At 48.2% G+C, this 18,495-nt stretch overlaps 1 protein-coding gene across 1 annotated transcript in view; it reads left to right on the forward strand.

Annotated features, from left to right (window-relative positions):
* Positions 1–4,126: 4,126 nt before the first annotated feature.
* The window catches only part of LOC127237685 (uncharacterized), a 32,172-nt gene continuing 17,803 nt past the window's right edge, over positions 4,127–18,495 (forward strand). The window contains exons 1-3 of the mRNA XM_051206056.1: positions 4,127–4,348; positions 5,674–5,809; positions 7,413–7,513. Coding sequence (XP_051062013.1) covers positions 4,127–4,348; positions 5,674–5,809; positions 7,413–7,513 — 459 coding nt within the window. The remainder of the gene's footprint in view (positions 4,349–5,673; positions 5,810–7,412; positions 7,514–18,495) is intronic.

An 18,495-nucleotide genomic window follows, 5' to 3' on the forward strand; every position in this document is an offset into this window, starting at 1 on the left:
TAAAGGGGGGGGGGCTGTTGGAAGATAAGCAGTGAGGGCTTGCTGGGTGTTTGGTGGGCTTGACGTTATTATTACCACAGAAGGATGGCTGGGGTTCTCCAAGGTGGCCTGGGGCCTCTGCACACCACAGCAGTCTCTGAGACAGCTTTAGATTCCTGGGAAAACTGTGACGGAGACTCTGACCCGACAGTACCCCCAAAGCTATAGAAGCTTAATACATAAGAAGCTCAATATATAACAATAAAGAGCAGCAGAGAAGGCAAGCAGTGTGTGGTCAGTACCATCTCGAAGCTTTGCAGCTCATGTATCCACCCGAACCACCAGTGGGACAAACAGCAAAAGCCCATTAACATCTTAAATATTTATTTATGTGTGCATGTGTACATATGTACACACACATGTGGCATACGTAGTACAATGGTGGAGAGCAGAGGAAAATTTAGGGGAGTGGGTTGTCTCTTTTTATCATGTGGATCCCAGGGATTAAACTCAGCCAGGCTTGGCAGCAATCACCTTTACTCCCTTAGCCATTTTGCAGGCTCTCCCAAAGTACATTTTTGTTGTTTTGTTTTTTGGAGACAGGGTTTCTCTATGTAACAGCTAGCTGTCCTGGAACTCTCTCTGTAGACCAGGCTGCCCTCGAACTCAACAGAGATCTTCCTGCCTCTGCCTCCTGAGTGCTGGGATGAAAGTTGTGCTTCACCACTGCCCTGAATTTTGATTTGCTCATTTAAATGATGGGAGAGACGTTAATTTTTGCCTGTTGGGGAACAGGATTTTAGGTTTCCCCAAAGACCATTATAAAGATCTTGGTTTATAATGAAAATAACTTTCCTACTTTCAGAAAGACAGCGAAATATAAGAACAGGAAATGTGCAAAAAGGGTAAATTCTGGCAACTGAATTGATAACTAGTGTACAAACATGACCACCCAGCTTTGTTGAGTAAATTCTCAAAGTTATCTGTTCTCAGCATCATACATTGTTACAACAGTGTCAGAGTTCTCTATTATCAGCATCATATACATTGTTACAACAGTGACAGAGTTCTCTATTCTCAGCAACATATACATTGTTACAACAGTGTCAGAGTTCTCTATTCTCAGCATCATATACATTGTTACAACAGTGACAGAGTTCTCTGTTCTCAGCATCATATACATTGTTACAACAGTGACAGAGTTCTCTGTTCTCAGCATCATATACATTGTTACAACAGTGACAGAATTCTCTGTTCTCAGCATCATATACATTGTTACAACAGTGACAGAGTTCTCTATTATCAGCATCATATACATTGTTACAGCAGCAATAGAGTTCTCTGTTCTCAGCATCATATACATTGTTACAACAGTGTCAGAGTTCTCTGTTCTCAGCACCATATACATTGTTACAATAGTGAGCATCATATACATTGTTACAGCAGCAATAGAGTTCTCTGTTCTCAGCATCATATACATTGTTACAACAGTGTCAGAGTTCTCTATTCTCAGCAACATATACATTGTTACAATAGTGAGCATCATATACATTGTTACAACAGTGACAGAGTTCTCTGTTCTCAGCATCATATACATTGTTACAACAGTGTCAGAGTTCTCTATTCTCAGCAACATATACATTGTTACAACAGTGTCAGAGTTCTCTGTTCTCAGCACCATATACATTGTTACAATAGTGTCAGAGTTCTCTATTCTCAGCAACATATACATTGTTACAATAGTGAGCATCATATACATTGTTACAACAGTGTCAGAGTTCTCTGTTCTCAGCATCATATACATTGTTACAACAGTGAGCATCATATACATTGTTACAACAGTGACAGACTGCATTATTAAACTGCAGGGGGCAGGCTTCACTGTCCTTTCCCCAGAGCTGCGCCTGTGAGAGAACCCTGAGGTGAGGAAGCAGTAACAGCAGAAAACATTCTGCAATCCCAGTACCTCTAATTGCCACTACTCACAAAGCTGCAAACAGTTCCCATGCAAATAAAAAACAAACATGGCAGAGACAGGCTGAGAGGTTAGGAGCATTTGTTGCTCTTGCAAAGGGCCGGTGTTTGATTCCCAGCATCTGTATGGTGGCTCACAACCACTTATAACTGAAGTTCCAGGAGATCCAATGCATGTACACGTGTTGCATATACACACATGCAGGCAAAACGGTTCCATACCAGGTAAAATAAAATCTAAGAAATATATACATGACAAATATTTAATTAATTGAAATAATTACCAAGGGGATAAAATTAGATGTTAAGGTTAACTCTCCTTTGGAGTTGTTGGCCAGTGAGGTCCTAGACCTACAAACACTGGCTGGACCAGTGCTCTGGGTCATTTTCCAGAATGTGGAAGACAGCACATATTTGAGTTAGAGAGAATGAACACAGAGAGGGGCTGGGGAGACAGCTCCATTTTTGAGAGCACTCTGATTTTCCAGTGGACCCAGGTTTGACTCCCAGCACCACCTACATGGTGACTCCCAACCGTCTGTAACTCCAGCTCCAGGGCATGTGACACCCTCTCTGAACTCCACAGGCACCACTCACATGCGGCACACAGAGATACATGCAAGCAAACACTCATATACACAGAAGATAAGGACACCTTTTAAAAAGAGCATGGAGAAATCAGCGCGGTACTAACTTGGAGGGCTTGTCCCTACTGGCTAGCTTTCTTAGCGTTCCCTGCAAGGAGCTGTGCTCACTGACAGGAGAGAGTAAGCATTGATCTTAAGTATCTGAAAACACTGTGAACTATAGTAAGTAATAGCTGGCCTCTTGAGAGAAGGCCACGGGTTCAGTACTGAAACAAATATTATGGGAGTGACCAGCCATCTTCTGATTGGGCTTAAAGCCTATTCCACCAACTGAAACACCTATCTTGGAACCATTATTGGAGCATTAAGGGGATGAAGAAGGCATTGAGTCCAAGATATGGAGAAATTGTAGATTCAGGGCCGTGTGTGTGTGTGTGTGTGTGTGTGTGTGTGTGTCCTCTGTATTAAATTCCTGTGTTTTAGGTTCTAGTTCAATTAAAGTCAGAGTGTCAGGAATTCCATTACAAATTGGCTAACATGCTCTTCTAATGTCCAGCGAATGGCACGTGAAATATACACATGGAAACATATATTTGAATGTGTTTTTCGCTGAGCAAAACGAACGGACAGGAATGTGAAAAGTGAAGGCATGTGTGCACACACTCACCCAGGACTCCTGGGAGACGGCAGACTTGATTAGCAGGAAGAAACACCATTTATCACTGTCCCTGCCAGGGTTGTCTAAGGTGATTTGTCATCTTTAAATTCGCCTAAAGTATTTATGATGGTCTGCTTACACGATGCTTCCTCTTTTTTTCCCATAAAAGAGATCATAAACAAGTTCCAGGTAGTACTAAGACAACATGTGCACAAACTTGTAAAGCTGTCCTGAAAACTTATCCTCAGCTGGTTTTCCCACATACTTTCAGAATCGTCTAGGATAGAAAGGGGAATTCCTAAGGCCCCTTTTCTGTGTGTGGTCTGGGGATGACTAAGAAAAAGACCTGTGAGAAACCCAGGGCTGGGAATGGCAAGTGGCAGGGGTGGCCACTGGGTGTCGTTGCTTCGAGGACCAGCATCCCTGAGGATGCTGGGTGTGTGTACAGGTAGTGCCCACTCCTCCACCCCAGCATCTGTAGGAGGCCTGGACCCCACCCCTGCTGTACAAGGCCAGCCCGGCACCCAGTAGTAAATGATATGAAATATTTTAGACAAGCCTTTGGTCCTTTCGGTTTATAACTTGTGGAGATTCAGAGGAATATTTGGGGGGAGTCAAATGGCTCTCTTTAAAACCAGAAGACTCTGGAAGGTGGACCTAACACCAGTAGTCTCCCACCGTGATCAGCCAAGGTTGGGGGTGGGGGGGCAGGCAGTCCTTTACCTTGGAATTGGGAGCCCATCTGGCCCCCTGCAACTGCAGGTCCTAAGAAGAGATCACAGCATCCGAGGGTCCTTCTCCTCACCCCTAAGGACACAAACTTGAAGCGGTAACGGATGGAGACTACAAACAGGTTTATGGCCTGCCAGCAGGGCTCTGGGCTCCAAATTGCCTGGCCAGGCAGTCCCTGGTGGTTTTGGCTGGTCGGATGCGCAGGGCCCCCGCGGTGTTCTCATTAGCGTCCACTCTGCTTAATGGCTTCCTGTGGCTGCTTGTTTACTTCTCCTGGGCCCGCGGCTTTGTTCTGGACACTGCTCGCCCTGCTCACTACTGTTCTTTCTTTGCTTGTTTGCAGCCACAGCCGGAAGCCCCGCCAGCATTCGCTCCCAAGGCCTCAACCCGGTTCCCTCCAAGGTCCAACACCTACCTGGTAAGACACGACCCCTTGGGCAGTTCCCTGAGCAGGAGCAGAACACTGCATACCCCAAAAGGCCCAGGAAAGGGAGAGCCGGCCCCCTGCCGCTCCAGGGGGAGGGGAGGGGGCTTGGCCCTCTCCATCAGAAACAACTACCGGTCTCCTGCCCAGGAGCTGGGGGCGGGGGGGGGGGGGGGGTCGGACTGACACGGACGACCCCAGCCCCACACATCCCTGGGCTTCTGGGCCTGGCTCTAAGGCTTGAGTTGGCAGCCCCCCCCCCGCCCCCTCCCCCGCCCCCGCCACACCCCAGCCCTGGGTCACCTCCTGCAGAGGGGGTAAGAGCTCTTCCTTTAGAGCGACACTGCTTGAGTTGAGATTGTCCACAGAAACCAGCTAACCCCGCTTCCCATTTCTGCGTTAGAAATTAGAAGGGGTGTCCGAGAAACAAGCTACGTTTGGATCACCCGAAACAAACCCTTGGCTAGGGGGCAGTGCAGTGCATGGCCACATTGTTTTGCATGAGGCCCGTGTGCTGGTCCCCTGCGTGGTGTCTCTAGTGCCAGGAGTCACGAGCTCTGTGTCTGCCGGCTACCAGAAGATACTCGCTTGCCTAAGGCTGCACAGGAAGTCCAGGGGTTAATCTCTGCACAGAAAGTGACTTTGGGATGGCCTTTCCCTCAGAACCACATATAAAAGCCACTTAGAACTATGTAAATGAGTACTTTTGCTCCCTCTCCCCCCCAAAAAAAACTGGAACGGAGAATGCCACCCTCAGCTTCTGGGAAGTTTCCTCTCAGGGCTGGAGGTAGTTATTGCTCCGCGGGTTCAAAGCCGACCACAGAGGTAGACCCCTGTGTCTACAGTGCAGAATTATATCTGAAAGAGGGAGAGTCCCGAGGCTGCCCTTTCCATTCCTATATGGCAATTAGGGTAGAGGGTGGTGGTCACAAAGGACAGTAACTTTAGATACCCACCTTCCCCCTTTGCCCTCATACCAGCCCTCCCCCCAGGCAAGAATCCCTCGGTGTTAACTTCAGGCTATTCCTAACTAGTCGCCTGCCTGCCTTCTGCTTGTTCCCTTCGATTGTGAAATGTGAACGAATGCACAGAATTTACGGACAGAAAACTTTAAGAGTGTGATGGGCAGTGTTAATTCTTGTGTCCATCTTGGCGGGGAACCCTGCCTGAGCTGAGGTAAACCGAAACTGCCCAGAAGGCACTCGGATATTTAGAAAGGGGGTTAATATTTTCACTCATCCCCTGACTTACAGTTTGCCATTAGAAATGCCTTTCCACAGTATGTGTTTACGTGTATGCTCATTCTCTTTGGAAATAAGATCATAGGGTTGCAAAATGAGCTGGCCAGGTGTGGAGTTCTGAAGAACATGACTGACTATGAGGATTTCTGGAAGCTGGCTCAGGAGGAAGCTCCAGTAGAAATGAAAGAAAAGCTCCAGAAGATAAGATTGAAATGTTTGTATATTTCTTTCTCCTCCCCATACTGGGGGTTTTTGTTGCTTTTAGCAGATGGATCTAGGAAGTGACAAGTGGTCCTGATTTTCAGCCCAGTTGGGCTCTTAAGACAGCTGAGATTAAAGATTTCTAATAATTCTACTAATAAGACAAAGGTTTGGGTGGTAAAATAAGCACCAGAAAGGAAAATGGTGGTTAATGTGGATCATGTTTTCCTTTCTGTCCAGTCTGTAGAGCCAGTGAAGAAACTCGTTTTGATAATTGACTGTCTACTTCTTGCTAAGAACTGATCATGCATGTATGTGACAAATGGGGTGGAGAGTTAGAGGGAAGGACCCCTTGCCTGTGTCTGCTGGGAAAGCAGCAAACTTGCTGCACAAACGCCAGGAAGGTGGATGAGCTGATGCGCGGTGGCATAGTTTTCCACAGCCAGCGTCTGTCTGTGTATCATGGGGACTGAAGTCTGGGGAAACTCACAAGCTATAAGTCTTCCTGGATGAGCACAGAAAGCCAAGCAACTTGGGCAAGTGGTCTAAACTGCCGATGGGAGTTAGAGTTCACAGTTTTCACTGCTGAAAGCACCTCTCTGTGAAGGTAAAAGGTGCAATTTTCAAGGTCAGTTTAGAAGTGTGTCCGCTGTCAAAGCTTTCTTGGCCCTTAATGGTTGTTCATATTTTATAAAAGAGCCCTGTGGGGCTGGGAGGGACCTGAGTACATTCTCCAGACTAGATCTTGTGAAAGCCAACTAAGGCACTTAACCTATAATCTCAACCCCAAGGAGATGGAGACCAAGGGTCCATAGAGATAAATGCCCAGCCGGGCTGGCTGAATTGGTGAACTCCTGGGCACTGAGAGACCTATTTCAAATAGTAAAATGGAGGGCTTGGAGAGATGGCTCAGTGGTTAGGAGCACTGACTGCTCTTCCAGAGGACCCTGGTTCAATTCACGGCACCAACATGGCAGTTCACAACGGTCTGTAACTCCAATTCTAGGGAACCCAACACCCATGGCAAAATAGCAATGTATATAAATCAAAGAAGTAAGGTGGATACATGTACACACACACACACACACACACACACACACACACACACACAGGAAGGAGGGAGAGAGAGAATGATAAATATTTTTTAAAATATATTTTTAATTACATGTGGAGCTTTCAGTTAAACTCTGGTCCCCAAGCATGCTGGGTAATTTCTCTACCACCAGCCAATATCCTGAGCTCTCTACTTAATAACAACCCCAATGAAAAACATCTTGAGGCTGAGTCTTATTCGGTTGCCTAGACTGACCTCTGGGTACTGGGGATTTGGATGTAGAATGCCACACCTAGATCAACAAATAAAAACATGTTATCACTTACATATACCGACTATATAAATGAACTCTGAAATTCAAAGATGAATCTTGTGTAGGTGAAAAGCCTGTAAATTTTAGTTTTATACCCAAAGGAACGATCTTTTCCAACACTGAACTGGATTTTCAACATTAAGCAGCCTACCTCAGCTTGGATCAGTACTTTTCTTGCATACACGTAATGAACATTTACATAAAATTACAAATTGGACTCACTGATCACTTTCTAATCTCTCTCCCCAGTGATGAATCCCAGGCCATGGCCACCAGCTGCTTCTAGGAGAAAAGAAACCAGGATGTTGGTCAGTGCTGATCAGGACAGTGGGGCGTGCCCGGGGACACAGGTAAGAATCCCTCTGGGGATGAAAAATGCATCTTCCAATGCAATGGGCTTGTTTTTCTATGCTGTATTCCTGGTGCATCTTCTCAGGAGAAGGACCATAATAGGATGGAAACAGCCTGGGGAGAGGTGTGGGTTAGCAAGAAAACCGAGTTACCTTTTACATTACCACGACCAAAAGAACAAACACAAAGGAACAGAAAACATGTTTATTGTGACTCTCAGTCCGCCATGGCAGGAGGGCATGTGCTCATGCCTGTGAAAGCACGTGGGGAGGTGGGCGCCCGTCATGGCAGAACAGGAAGTGAGAATCAGCTGGGCCCATGGAAACCTCCAGAGGCTCATCCCTGGGACACCATTCTGCCAACAGCCGGGTATCACTTTCTCGAATGATCCACCAGCCAGGGACTGAGTACCTGTGTGGGGAGCATTCCATATTTATACTACAACAACTGGAAGCAATTGTTTGGTGAGATAGAAAATTACTCAATTTTTATTCTATGAAATCTCGGTGCAATCAATTCAGGAAGCCTTCCTATCAGAGCATGCTTGTTGGGGATGAAGGGAGTGGCTAAGAGAACTAACTTGCCGCTCTCCCAAGGCCAAGGACATTAGTTCAGTTCCCAATTACCCACCCCAGACTGAAGCTCCTGTAACTCACCTTCCAGCCTCCAGTGAGCATCTCTCTCTCTTCCCCTCTCCCTCTTCCTCTCTCTTCTTCCTCCTCTCATTCAAGAAAACAGAAAGTAGGCTTTCTGCCATCTCACAGGGTCTGTGTTTCTGATGAGGAAGGGCAGTTCTGTGGAGTAGAGGCGGCTCAGCTGAGAGCTGGATTCAGCCATTGTCTTAGGCTCTACATCAGGGCACGAGGCTGGTGATCTGGTCTACCACAAGCTTCCAGTGCCTCACTGGACCCTGCTAGTCTGTGTCTCTCCAGCTGAGGGACTCCATGCTAAGCTAAGGAGCCTCTCCACCCAGGCAGACGGCAATAGTGTAGATGTTAAAGACGGAAGGATCTTGGGAGTCAGTGTGGACTATGTATGCATGTGTGTGTCCAGGCTGTGCGGGGGGCCAATGGTATTTCAGTTTTGCTTGTTGGGTTTTAGTTTATACATTCATTGTGGTGATGCAGAAGCTCGTTCCTGGGGGAAGTAAGTCTGAATTTGACCTTTGATCTTGCTCCCTAACAGATGGTTTGGGTGGCGTGTCAACCTCTCCGGCTCACTTCTTTCTCTAGAGAGGTACAAAGACTATGTCTTTTCAAAAGGCCCTCATAAGAGGGGCCCGCAGTAAGAGGTCCAGGGTACAGACCCTTCTGAGGACAAGCTCGAAGACTGAATGCTGCTGAGAACATTTCCCACCACAGACAGTTGTATCAACATTTAATTTTCTTTTTGAGACAGAGGCCTGCTCTACAGCCTGGGTTGACCTCAGACTCGAAGTCCTTCTGTGCCAGGCGCCCAAACACTGGGATCATAGCCGTGTGCCACTGTAATCAGCTCCAATAACCTTCATAACTTAGTGTGTTGTGTTTTGTACTTCTCTGCTGGAAAGCTATTTGTGCCCGAGTGGGAGCCAGCATACTTAGACACATTCTTTCCGCTGTAGACAGTGCTGGGCCGTGCTCTCGTGGAAGATTGCCTCACACACAGGTGCCAGGAGCACCTCATTTTTCCGTTTGCTACACAGACTGTGTTTGGGGAGGGGGTCGGGCAGTCTGTCAGATGGTTGAACTTGGCTGAGACTTTAATTTACAGTCAACGGTTTAATTTGCTTGCCGCCTAACTGCATTTGCTGGAGAGGACAGAGGGCCCTTGGCTATAGACTCCAGATCCGCCTGGCAATTTTGAAACAAAATAAGTCATACGTGCAGCTCAGGAAAGGCGGTTTTCTCGGATAGTGGTCTTTTTTCATCTCTGTAGAAATCTCAACGTGATGGGGTTCAGGTGGGTGCGGGGGAGGTGACTGGGTTTAGGTAAGGTTGTCAGGCAGGATGAGTGCTCCCATGAAAGGAATCTGGGGAGGGCCTTTGTTGCCCCTCCTCCTACATGTGAGCACATAGTAAGGGAGGTGGCTGTCTGGCTCCATGCCTTACCGCCACCTTTCAGACCATGAGAAAATAGATCCCTGCTACTTACCCAACCCAGCCTGTGGTGTCCTGTGACAGCAACCCGAGCTAAGACAGTACTCCATTGTATGCATTGCACAGTTCCTCCTTTGCCGTGGGTAGCTTCAGAGACCAGAAGGGGGGATCTGGGGAAAAGTAGAGCTCAGATCAATATGAGTGATATTGATCTGACCCATGAATATGAGCCAGTATGACCAGAATGACCCAGGAAGGGGCACGATCTACCACCCTCTCTTTGCAGCTACCCGTTACCTAGATCACCTATAGCTCTAGGGGCGAGAGCAGCTGAGAATTCCTCTATTCATTACAGCGGGTCAACTGGCGGTGGCATTGTCTGGGTCTTGTTAGGTAAACACCGTGGGTTGTTTGTTTGTTTTTTTTACATGTGTGAATGCTTTGCTTGCATATATCTTGTATCTGCACAGTGCTCACAAAGGCCAGAAGATGTGTTGGGCCCCCTGAAACTAAAATTAGACTGGTTGTTAGCTGCCGCGTGGGTGTTAGGAACCGAACCCCATGTCCACTGGAAGAGCAGCTAGAGGATTTTTGTTATTATTAATTTATTTTCTATCCCTACTTCACTTCTCCCATTCCCTCCCCTGAGCTCCCCTCTGTCCCACCCACCCTGACCGCCCACTCCTCTAGTTCTGTTCTTAAAGGGGCAGGCCTCCCGCGGATATCAACGAAAGCTGGATATCAATGAAAGCTGGCGTATCAAGTTGCAGTCAGACTAAGCACCTCCCTTTGTGTTAAGGTTGAACAAGTCCATCTTAATAGGGTCCCAGCCAAAGTGTCTGCTTCCACTGTCCCACATGAGTAGGGGGCATAGGGCAGTCCCATGCAGGCTCCCTGGCAGTCAGCCCAGACTCTGAGCTCCTACTGCTAGGAATAAAGCGAGGTAGGGAACTTCGGTGCATTCAGTGGCAGATGAGGGTGACCAAGGTGGAGGACAAACGTGCCAGGCAGATAGAGCTTAAGTGAGAATCTTTATTAGAAAGGGGAGGGAAGGGGAAGGAAAAAGTGGTAAAGAGACAGAGGACAGAAGGGAAGAGGGAGACAGGAAACGTCCTGCCTGCCCCAGGGGAACCTCGGGACAGGGGCAGAATCTGTCTTTTAAGGGGTCCTTTGCACCTGGGCTGACCAGGGCACTGCCTGAGTGCATTCTGCCAGGTGACAGGGGCAGGCCAGCGTCATGCCTGAATCCTTATACCTATGCACCCAGGTTAGTTGATTCTGTGGGTTTTCTTGTGATGTCCTTGACGTCTCTGGCTCCCACAATCCTTCCCCCATCTCTGCAGCAGGGTTCAGCCTGACGTCTGGCTGTGGGTGTCTGCATCTGTTTCCATCAGTTGCTGGGCGATGCCTCTCTGATGACCACTGGGGTTGGCACCAATCTATGAGTGTAGCAGAAAGCCGTTAGACATCATTACATTGACTTGTTTTCCTTCTCCCATCATGTTTGGTTCTGTCTTAGGTCTCTGAGCCATCCTGCCTCTTGTGACCCTGGCTCTCCAGGGTGTCAGGGGTGGGCTCGCTCTCTCACACGGCGTGGGTCTCAGGCTGGACCGGTCATTGACTAGCCATTGCCGAGGTCTCTGTGCCACCCTTACCCCAGCACAGACTGTGGGTCAGAGGTTACGTGGCTGGGTTGGCGTCCACTGCAAGTCTTGCCTGGCCAAAGGAGATGGCCAATTCAGGCTGTGTCCACTATTGCTAGGAGTCTCAGCTGGGGGTTTCCCTTGCACAGAGTTTCTACCTGACCCCAAAATGCCCCCTCCCAGCCATCTCCTGCTTCATCTGCCCCTCCGCCTGCCCGATCCCCCATATTCCCATTCTCACCCATCCCCAGTCCGCCGACGAGATCGCTTCTATTGCCTCTTCCCAGCACCTTCCTCTCTGGGCCCGTCTTGTTACCTAGCCTCTCTAGGTCTTTGGATTTTAGCATGGTTATCCTTTACATCTTATATTCACTTATAAATGAATATATGCCATGTTTGTCTTTCTGCATCTGGGGTTTCCTCACCCAGTATGATTTTTTTTCTAGTTCCATCCATTTGCCTCCGAATTTCATGATGTGGTTGTTTTTAACAGCTGAGTAATACTCTATTGTGTAAATGTACTACATTTCCTTTATCCAGTCTTTGGTTGAGGGGCATCTAGGTTGTTTCCAGGTTCTGGTCGTTACAAATAATGCTGCTCTGAACATTGTTGAGCAAGTGTCCTCATGGTATGATTGAGCATCCTTTGGGTATATGCTTTGGGTCTTAAGGTAGATCCATTCCCAATTTTCTGAGAAGCCACCATACTGATTTCCAAAGTGACTGTATAAGTTTGCACTCCCACCAGCAATGGAGGAGTGTTCCCCCTTTCTCTATTACCTTTCCAGTATAGGCTGTCACTTGTGTTTTTGATCTTAGCTATTCTAAAAGATGTAAAATGGAGCCATCTTTCCAGCCCCAAGATTTTTAAAAATTATTTTATTTAAATAACATTTTGAGATTTTTTTTTAATGAGTGTTTTTCTGCGTGTATGTAAGAACACCAGGTACATGCAGTGCCTGTTGAAGCCAGAAGAGGGTGTGAGAGCCTCTGGAGATGGATACATAGCCATTTCTGAGCCTCCGAGTGGCTTCTGGCACCCTCTAACTCTTGATCCCCCTGTGTTAGCCACCTGGTTCTGGAATGCAGCATACCCATCTGTGATAATCAGAGGGCTGTGGGAAAAGACTCTGGAGAGTGAACTAAAAGCAAACAGTGTCCTGGGTAGGTGTTTGACACACAGAAGCCTGCTCCTCATGGAAGGCTGTGAGACCTAGGCTGGCAGGTTACTGACAAGCGCTCTGGATATGAGCTGGATACAATCTTGGTTAATCTTCCCCCTCCCGGCCTGGGCAGGGCTGTATCAGAGAGTTTTAGCAGACTCACTTCAGAGGTGAGGAGAAGCTGTCTACACCTGTCTCCAGGTAACCAACCCCTGTGTACAGGGCCAGCCCTGGACCCAAACCCATCTTATGTGGCCTGCCTGGTTGTATCCATCCCCCTGCGCTGGGGCTTACAGGATACTTAGGACAGTGTGTGCAGGAGACTTCTCATGAACAATGAGTGTGAGTTTGTGGATTCCAATAACTCATTGTTTATTTTATTTATTTTTGTTTTTTTTTTTTCGAGATAGGGTTTCTCTGTATTGCTTTGGATCCTGTCCTGGAACTCGCTCTGTAGCCCAGGCTGGCCTTGAACTCACAGAGATCCGCCTGCCCCTGCCTCCCGAGTGCTGGGACTAAAGGCGTGCGCCACCAATGCAACGCACGGCCTCATTGTTTATTTTTAAGGCTACATTTTATTATTTATAAGTATGTGTTTGTTTGTGCGTGTGGGTGTGCGAGGAGGCCAGGAGAGGATGTGACCCCTGGAGCTGGGGTCACGGTGAATGCTGGAACTGAACTCTGGACCTCTGAGAGAGTAGCAAGCACTATTAGCCACAGAGCCTGCTCTCCAGTCCCCCCACCCCAGCCCCCAGTGCCAAAACCCTTGAGTGAATCAGACAGTGGCTTCTAAGCAAGAATTGCTTTTGGGGGGGTTGCTCTTCGGCTCCCTGCTGAGGAAAGTCAGGAGAATTTGAAATTCATTTTAACAGGGAGGTTGCCCCAGCTCTGCAGCTAGCACCAAGCTGTGAGAAAGCCTCCTCCTTTAATCTGTCCTGGCCCACAGGGAGGCCTAGCTCCTGTTTGGCCTGAAGGAGCAAGGCACACATAAACACACACACACACACACACACACACACACACACACACACACACACACACCTGGGCTCCTGTGGTGACTCAGGAGCTTCCAGGAGGAGGAGGAGGAGATGGCTCGTAGCCTCGCAGCTAGGTGAGAAAAAAATAAAACCCGAGAAATGAGTTAAGACTCTTTTAAGCATGAAGAGGCAAAGAGGTGGCCCTGAGATTCAAGGAATTCAAAATGAATTCAAGGTGATGGCCCTGGCACTGTCACCAAGCGGGACCATGCAGCGAGGGCATGGGCAGCTGCGGAGGATAGTCCGGAGAAGGAGAGAGAGAGAGATGGGCTGCACCAGCCCAACGGGGAGTCCACACATGCCCTGTGCTCTCACAGCTTCTGTGTGTGCGGCCTCACCACGCACGTGGTGTGAGATGCAGCTTTGGTTAGAGAGGAGACTGAGGTTGGTCTGCCATGAAGTCGGTGGTTTCCATGGTACTGTTGATGTGGGGGACCAGGAGCAAGCAACTCCCACTATTGTCCCCCATGGGGATGGCCTCGGCACCCTCTGTCCAACCCCCTGACCCCCCATTCCCACCCCCATCCCCCCACAGATGCAAGATGCCAAGGGTGATGTCTAGGAGAGCCTGACAGCAGCCTTTCTGTCTGCTGTGTCTGTCTGCTGTGGGGACAGACGGACGGTTCCAAAGCCCAGCGCTGGCTCACTGGCTGAGTTCCACTGGGAGGTCCCATCGTTTGCCGGGTGGCCACTGTGTCACTTCCTTGGTATTGCTTTGCTTTCAAACAGTGTGCACCTAAGGGTGGAGGTCCCCCTTTAGCCTGAGGGTGTGAGAGGAAGCTCCTGTAGGCTTGGCTGATGATCAGATGCAAAGCCACTTCCTGGGAGACTTCTCTGCATCCCTGTCCTAGAGCGTGGGGCTGTAGCCCTCAAGCCCGCCATTCCTATGAGACACGCTAGATACATGGCTGAGCGGTTCTGCATTTGTGACTTTGGTATATGTTAGAATGTAAATCTCCACACATTTTCACTTCTGAAACTTTGGCCTTGGGCTGACCCTCCAGGGACTTGTGGGGTGGACATGAATTTGAGAACCAGTTGCTAGGCAAACGGTTCAGGCCAGGTGTTCATACATCGGTGTTGAATTGGGAGCTCTCTGGTTCTGTTAGCCACACTCTGCCTGAGTTGGGTCATGAGTAGAGAGGGCTGGCTTTGCAATGGTGCTTCTGTGCGGTTCAAACCATCCCTGTGTGGTACTCCTCAGGTTTCTCCTGGCCCACTTTCCCAGCCTTGCTGTGGAAATGATGGCAGAGTACCTACACCTGAGATATTTCTTCACCATGGGGTTCGCCCTGTCCTGGAACCCGGGAATAATGGGACCTACTTGGGAATTATTCATTTGCTGTTGCTTTGGGCTTTGAGACAAAGGTCTCACTAGACAGTCTCTGCCAGACTGGCCTTTCCGTCTCAGTCTCCCAAGTAGCTGGGACTGTGGGCACACAGCTGACTCTGCAAAAGACTGGGCAATGCAGGTAGTTTGGATTTTCAATGCCGCCGGGACTGGAAAGCAGGTCTGCACGTTTGCAAACCAGCTGCTCTGGCACTGAGCAAATACAACAAACACCATCCCCAAAATAACCGAATACACCTTCCTCCAGAATTCACTCGAGACCAAGTTGCTCCATTGTGCTGATGCTAAGTCTGTGTGAGAGAGCCTGCGGCCACACGGTGAATTGTGGAAGGCTCTGGTGGTCTGGTGTGGAAAGCTGAGGGAGGCTTAGCCCTGTGTGTGTGAGTCCACTTTGTGCTGTGTCTGAGGCCCATTTCTCGTACTTCTGAAGGCTGGGAGGTCGAAGGTCAAGGGACCTGCAACTGGGGAGGACCTTCTAGAAGCATTGTTCCGTGGAGGAAGGTGGAAAGAACAAGAGCTTAGGAAAGGGAAGGATGGCGTGGGGCGTGTGCACAAACTAATCTCTGCATCCGTAACCCTCTCCCATGAGAAGGACGATGGCTCCATTCCTGCAGGCAGAGCCCGGTGGCCTGATTACCTTTTGATGAGTCCCACCTTTCACAGCACTGCACGAGGAGTTAATTTCAACAGGCAGATCTGACTCTGACAGGTGGGCAACAGACCACAGCCAGCCCTTTAGGCACCCAGCCTGTAGGCACACGGCCTGAGCAGGGCACCTCAGAACAGTGTGCTTCCAAATCAAACAGGGGCCCCAGCCCCACACCTCAGCCATGTCTTAGCGCTAAATCCCCTGTTAATAAGCCAGTCAAGGAAGGGCACCTGAGCCATGTGCACGGCCCGTGTCTAGTGCCTTCAGGATTCTGGGATGACCCGGATGGATGGTTCTGCTGTGTAGTTCAGAACAGGCACCAAGCAGGGTATCCTGCACAGGAGCTGGGCAGAGGAGAGAGGAGAGCTGGGCACTAGGAAAACAGGACAAGGATGGGGGAAGAGACTGGAACACAGAAAGTCAAGCATTTGAAAATGTCACTCCTTGTAGAGAAGTCTTGGGGGGCCTTGTTTGGTTTGATTTTGCTGTGAGTCTGTATGCACACGTGTGTGAGGGCCATGAGTGTCTCTCTCTCTCTCTCACACACACACATACACACATTAAAAAATGCTAAAAAGAAAACCTTTCTCCCTTGTGACCCTTATTTATTTGCTCGATACCTTTTTGTATGATCCGGGGTATATAGAAGTCCTTAATGCAGTTATACAAATCATTTATGAATAGTGAATCATAAAGACATTTATGTTACACATAAATGTCACCATTTATTAAAGGTAAATTTACATGCTAAAGAGACGACATGCTTGCCAGGCATTGATGGCACAGGCCATTAATCCCAGCACTTGGGAGGCAGAGGCAGGCAGACCTCTGTGAGTTCGAGGCCAGCCTAGTCTACAGAGCGAGTTTCAGGACAGGCTCCAAAGCTACACAGAGAAACCCTGTCCCAAAACAAAACAAAAAAACAAAGATGACAACATGCTTATTTGTTTTTTAAACAATGTTTATCAAAGCCAAATCAAGATTTACTTAAAACTATTTTGAAAACGTCGAATTCAAACAGCAGCTGACCTAGCAGTGCTTAAAACCAAGCATTCAGACACAATACAGACTACCGATGTACTAAGTTGACAATTATATGCTAAGAAACGAGGTTGGGGAAATGTTCAGAAATCCTTTATGTTGCAACATTTGGCTGCTGTGTTTTATATGAGGTCACGGCCCACTATGTAAGCAGCTGTGTTATGCACCAGGCTGTGTGTTGTTGAGATCAAATGCTTACTTCTAACCCTAACCAAATACCGCTCCCATCTGGCCAAACACTTTCCGTCCCTCATAACCACCCACCCACCCACTCACTTGCATATCCTACACCCTTCATCCATCCTCCTACCCATCCATCCACCTGTCCATCTGTCTTTCTAGGCATCTGTACACCTGTTCTTACCCACCCATCATCTATCCATTCACCTACCTTGTCTGTCTGTCACTTTGCCCATATACTCATCTATCTGTCAATGCATCCATTCATAAAAAAAAAAAAAAATCTCTCAATTAAGGGCAGTTTCCCTAAATGAGGGATTTTTAATAATTACACAGTGATCAAAAAGTGCTGGTCTTGCAACTCCAGATCAATCACTGGAGTATAAATAAAAAAGCAGGATTTGAAGGCACATATCTGCAAACTCAGCATTCTAGGAGGCAGAGACAGAAATTGGCTGTATGTGGTGTGCATTAGGAGACACACACACACACACACTCAGCACATAAATATATAAATAAGCATTTAAAACTAATATTTTTAAGCCTCATTGAAAACAGATGTGGTACTGTATGCTTATAATCCCAGCACTTGGGAAGTAGAGGCGAGAGATCAAGAGGATTAGGAATTCAAGGTCATCCTTGGGTACCTAGAGAAGTCGTTTTGGACAACCTAAAAACCTGTCTCAAAAAAAACCAAAAACTAAACAACCCCAAACAAACAAGTTCCTCCTTTGATTTGGTTTCAAAAATAGCCTGTGAGAAGTAGGCAGACGAGCCGACTTGTCAAGGGACTAATGTTTGATAGTTTTAAAGCATCGGTGTGCAGGGTGGTGGTAGCACAAGGCTTTTAGTCCCAGCACTAGGGAGACAGAGACAGGCAGATCTCTGTGAGTTCTTGGCCAGCCTGGTCTACAGAGTGAGTCCCAGGACAGCCAGGGCTACACAGAGAAATCCTGTCTGGGAAAATAAAGCAAAGCTTCTGTGTGCTAAACAGCAGGACGTTTAGGAGGGATCTGAAGTCACTAAAGGAATCAGAGTCACAGGAGGTGGGGATATTTCACAGAGATGTTTCTCTTTTGTTTTCTGACTGTTGGCGGGAAGTAGCATCATTATTTCCTTTTCCCTTGTCCATGAGTGTCCTTCGGGGTGATTACCGGAGTACCAGCGCCTTCGCCAAGCCTGAGGAAAGTGGTTATACAATGAGAGTTGAGCAAATGTCTCAAAAAATGCCCTGGGGCTCCAGTAATTGGATTTCAAAACACTTTCGGAGCCATCCCTTCCCGGGACTGGTGGCCTGGGGCCGAGGAAGGGCAAGGATGGCTGCTCCTGTCTGGTCTCTGTCTTGCTGTCTACAGACCCCCATCCAGGATGCTTATCTGTCACCTTCCCCGGAAGTGGGGAAGCCTGACCCCCCCCTTACCAGGAAGAGGTCACTCCTCACAGAAGAAGTACTTCCCTGAAGGGGGGGGGGGAAACGCAAGACCATGCCTTTCAAATGTGCTGATGACACTTGAAGGTGGTTTCTTCTGTCTTCAGTTTAAAGGAGTGTAGCTGTGAGTATACACAGCCTGTAAGCATTTAAATCTGCAGTTTTGGGGGGGCGGGGCATACTTCTCCCCCCTCTCCCCCCCGCGTTTCCCACTGCCCTCTGTCCTCCATGCCCCAGGCCCCCTTTGAACATTTGCCTCCAGCGTGGTGTAAACGCTACCATGTGTCTTACTCTCAGCTTCCAGGCAATGCCATTTTGCCAATAGAGGCCTTCTCTGTGCGGTCTTCCTCCTTGTCCTCAGGGACAGAGATGCTGGGATCCCCGGTCATTCAGGAGAGCACACTGTGGTG

Source organism: Phodopus roborovskii, unplaced genomic scaffold (assembly GCF_943737965.1).
Source record: "Phodopus roborovskii unplaced genomic scaffold, PHOROB, whole genome shotgun sequence".
In the NCBI taxonomy this organism is placed as follows: Eukaryota; Metazoa; Chordata; class Mammalia; order Rodentia; family Cricetidae; genus Phodopus; species Phodopus roborovskii.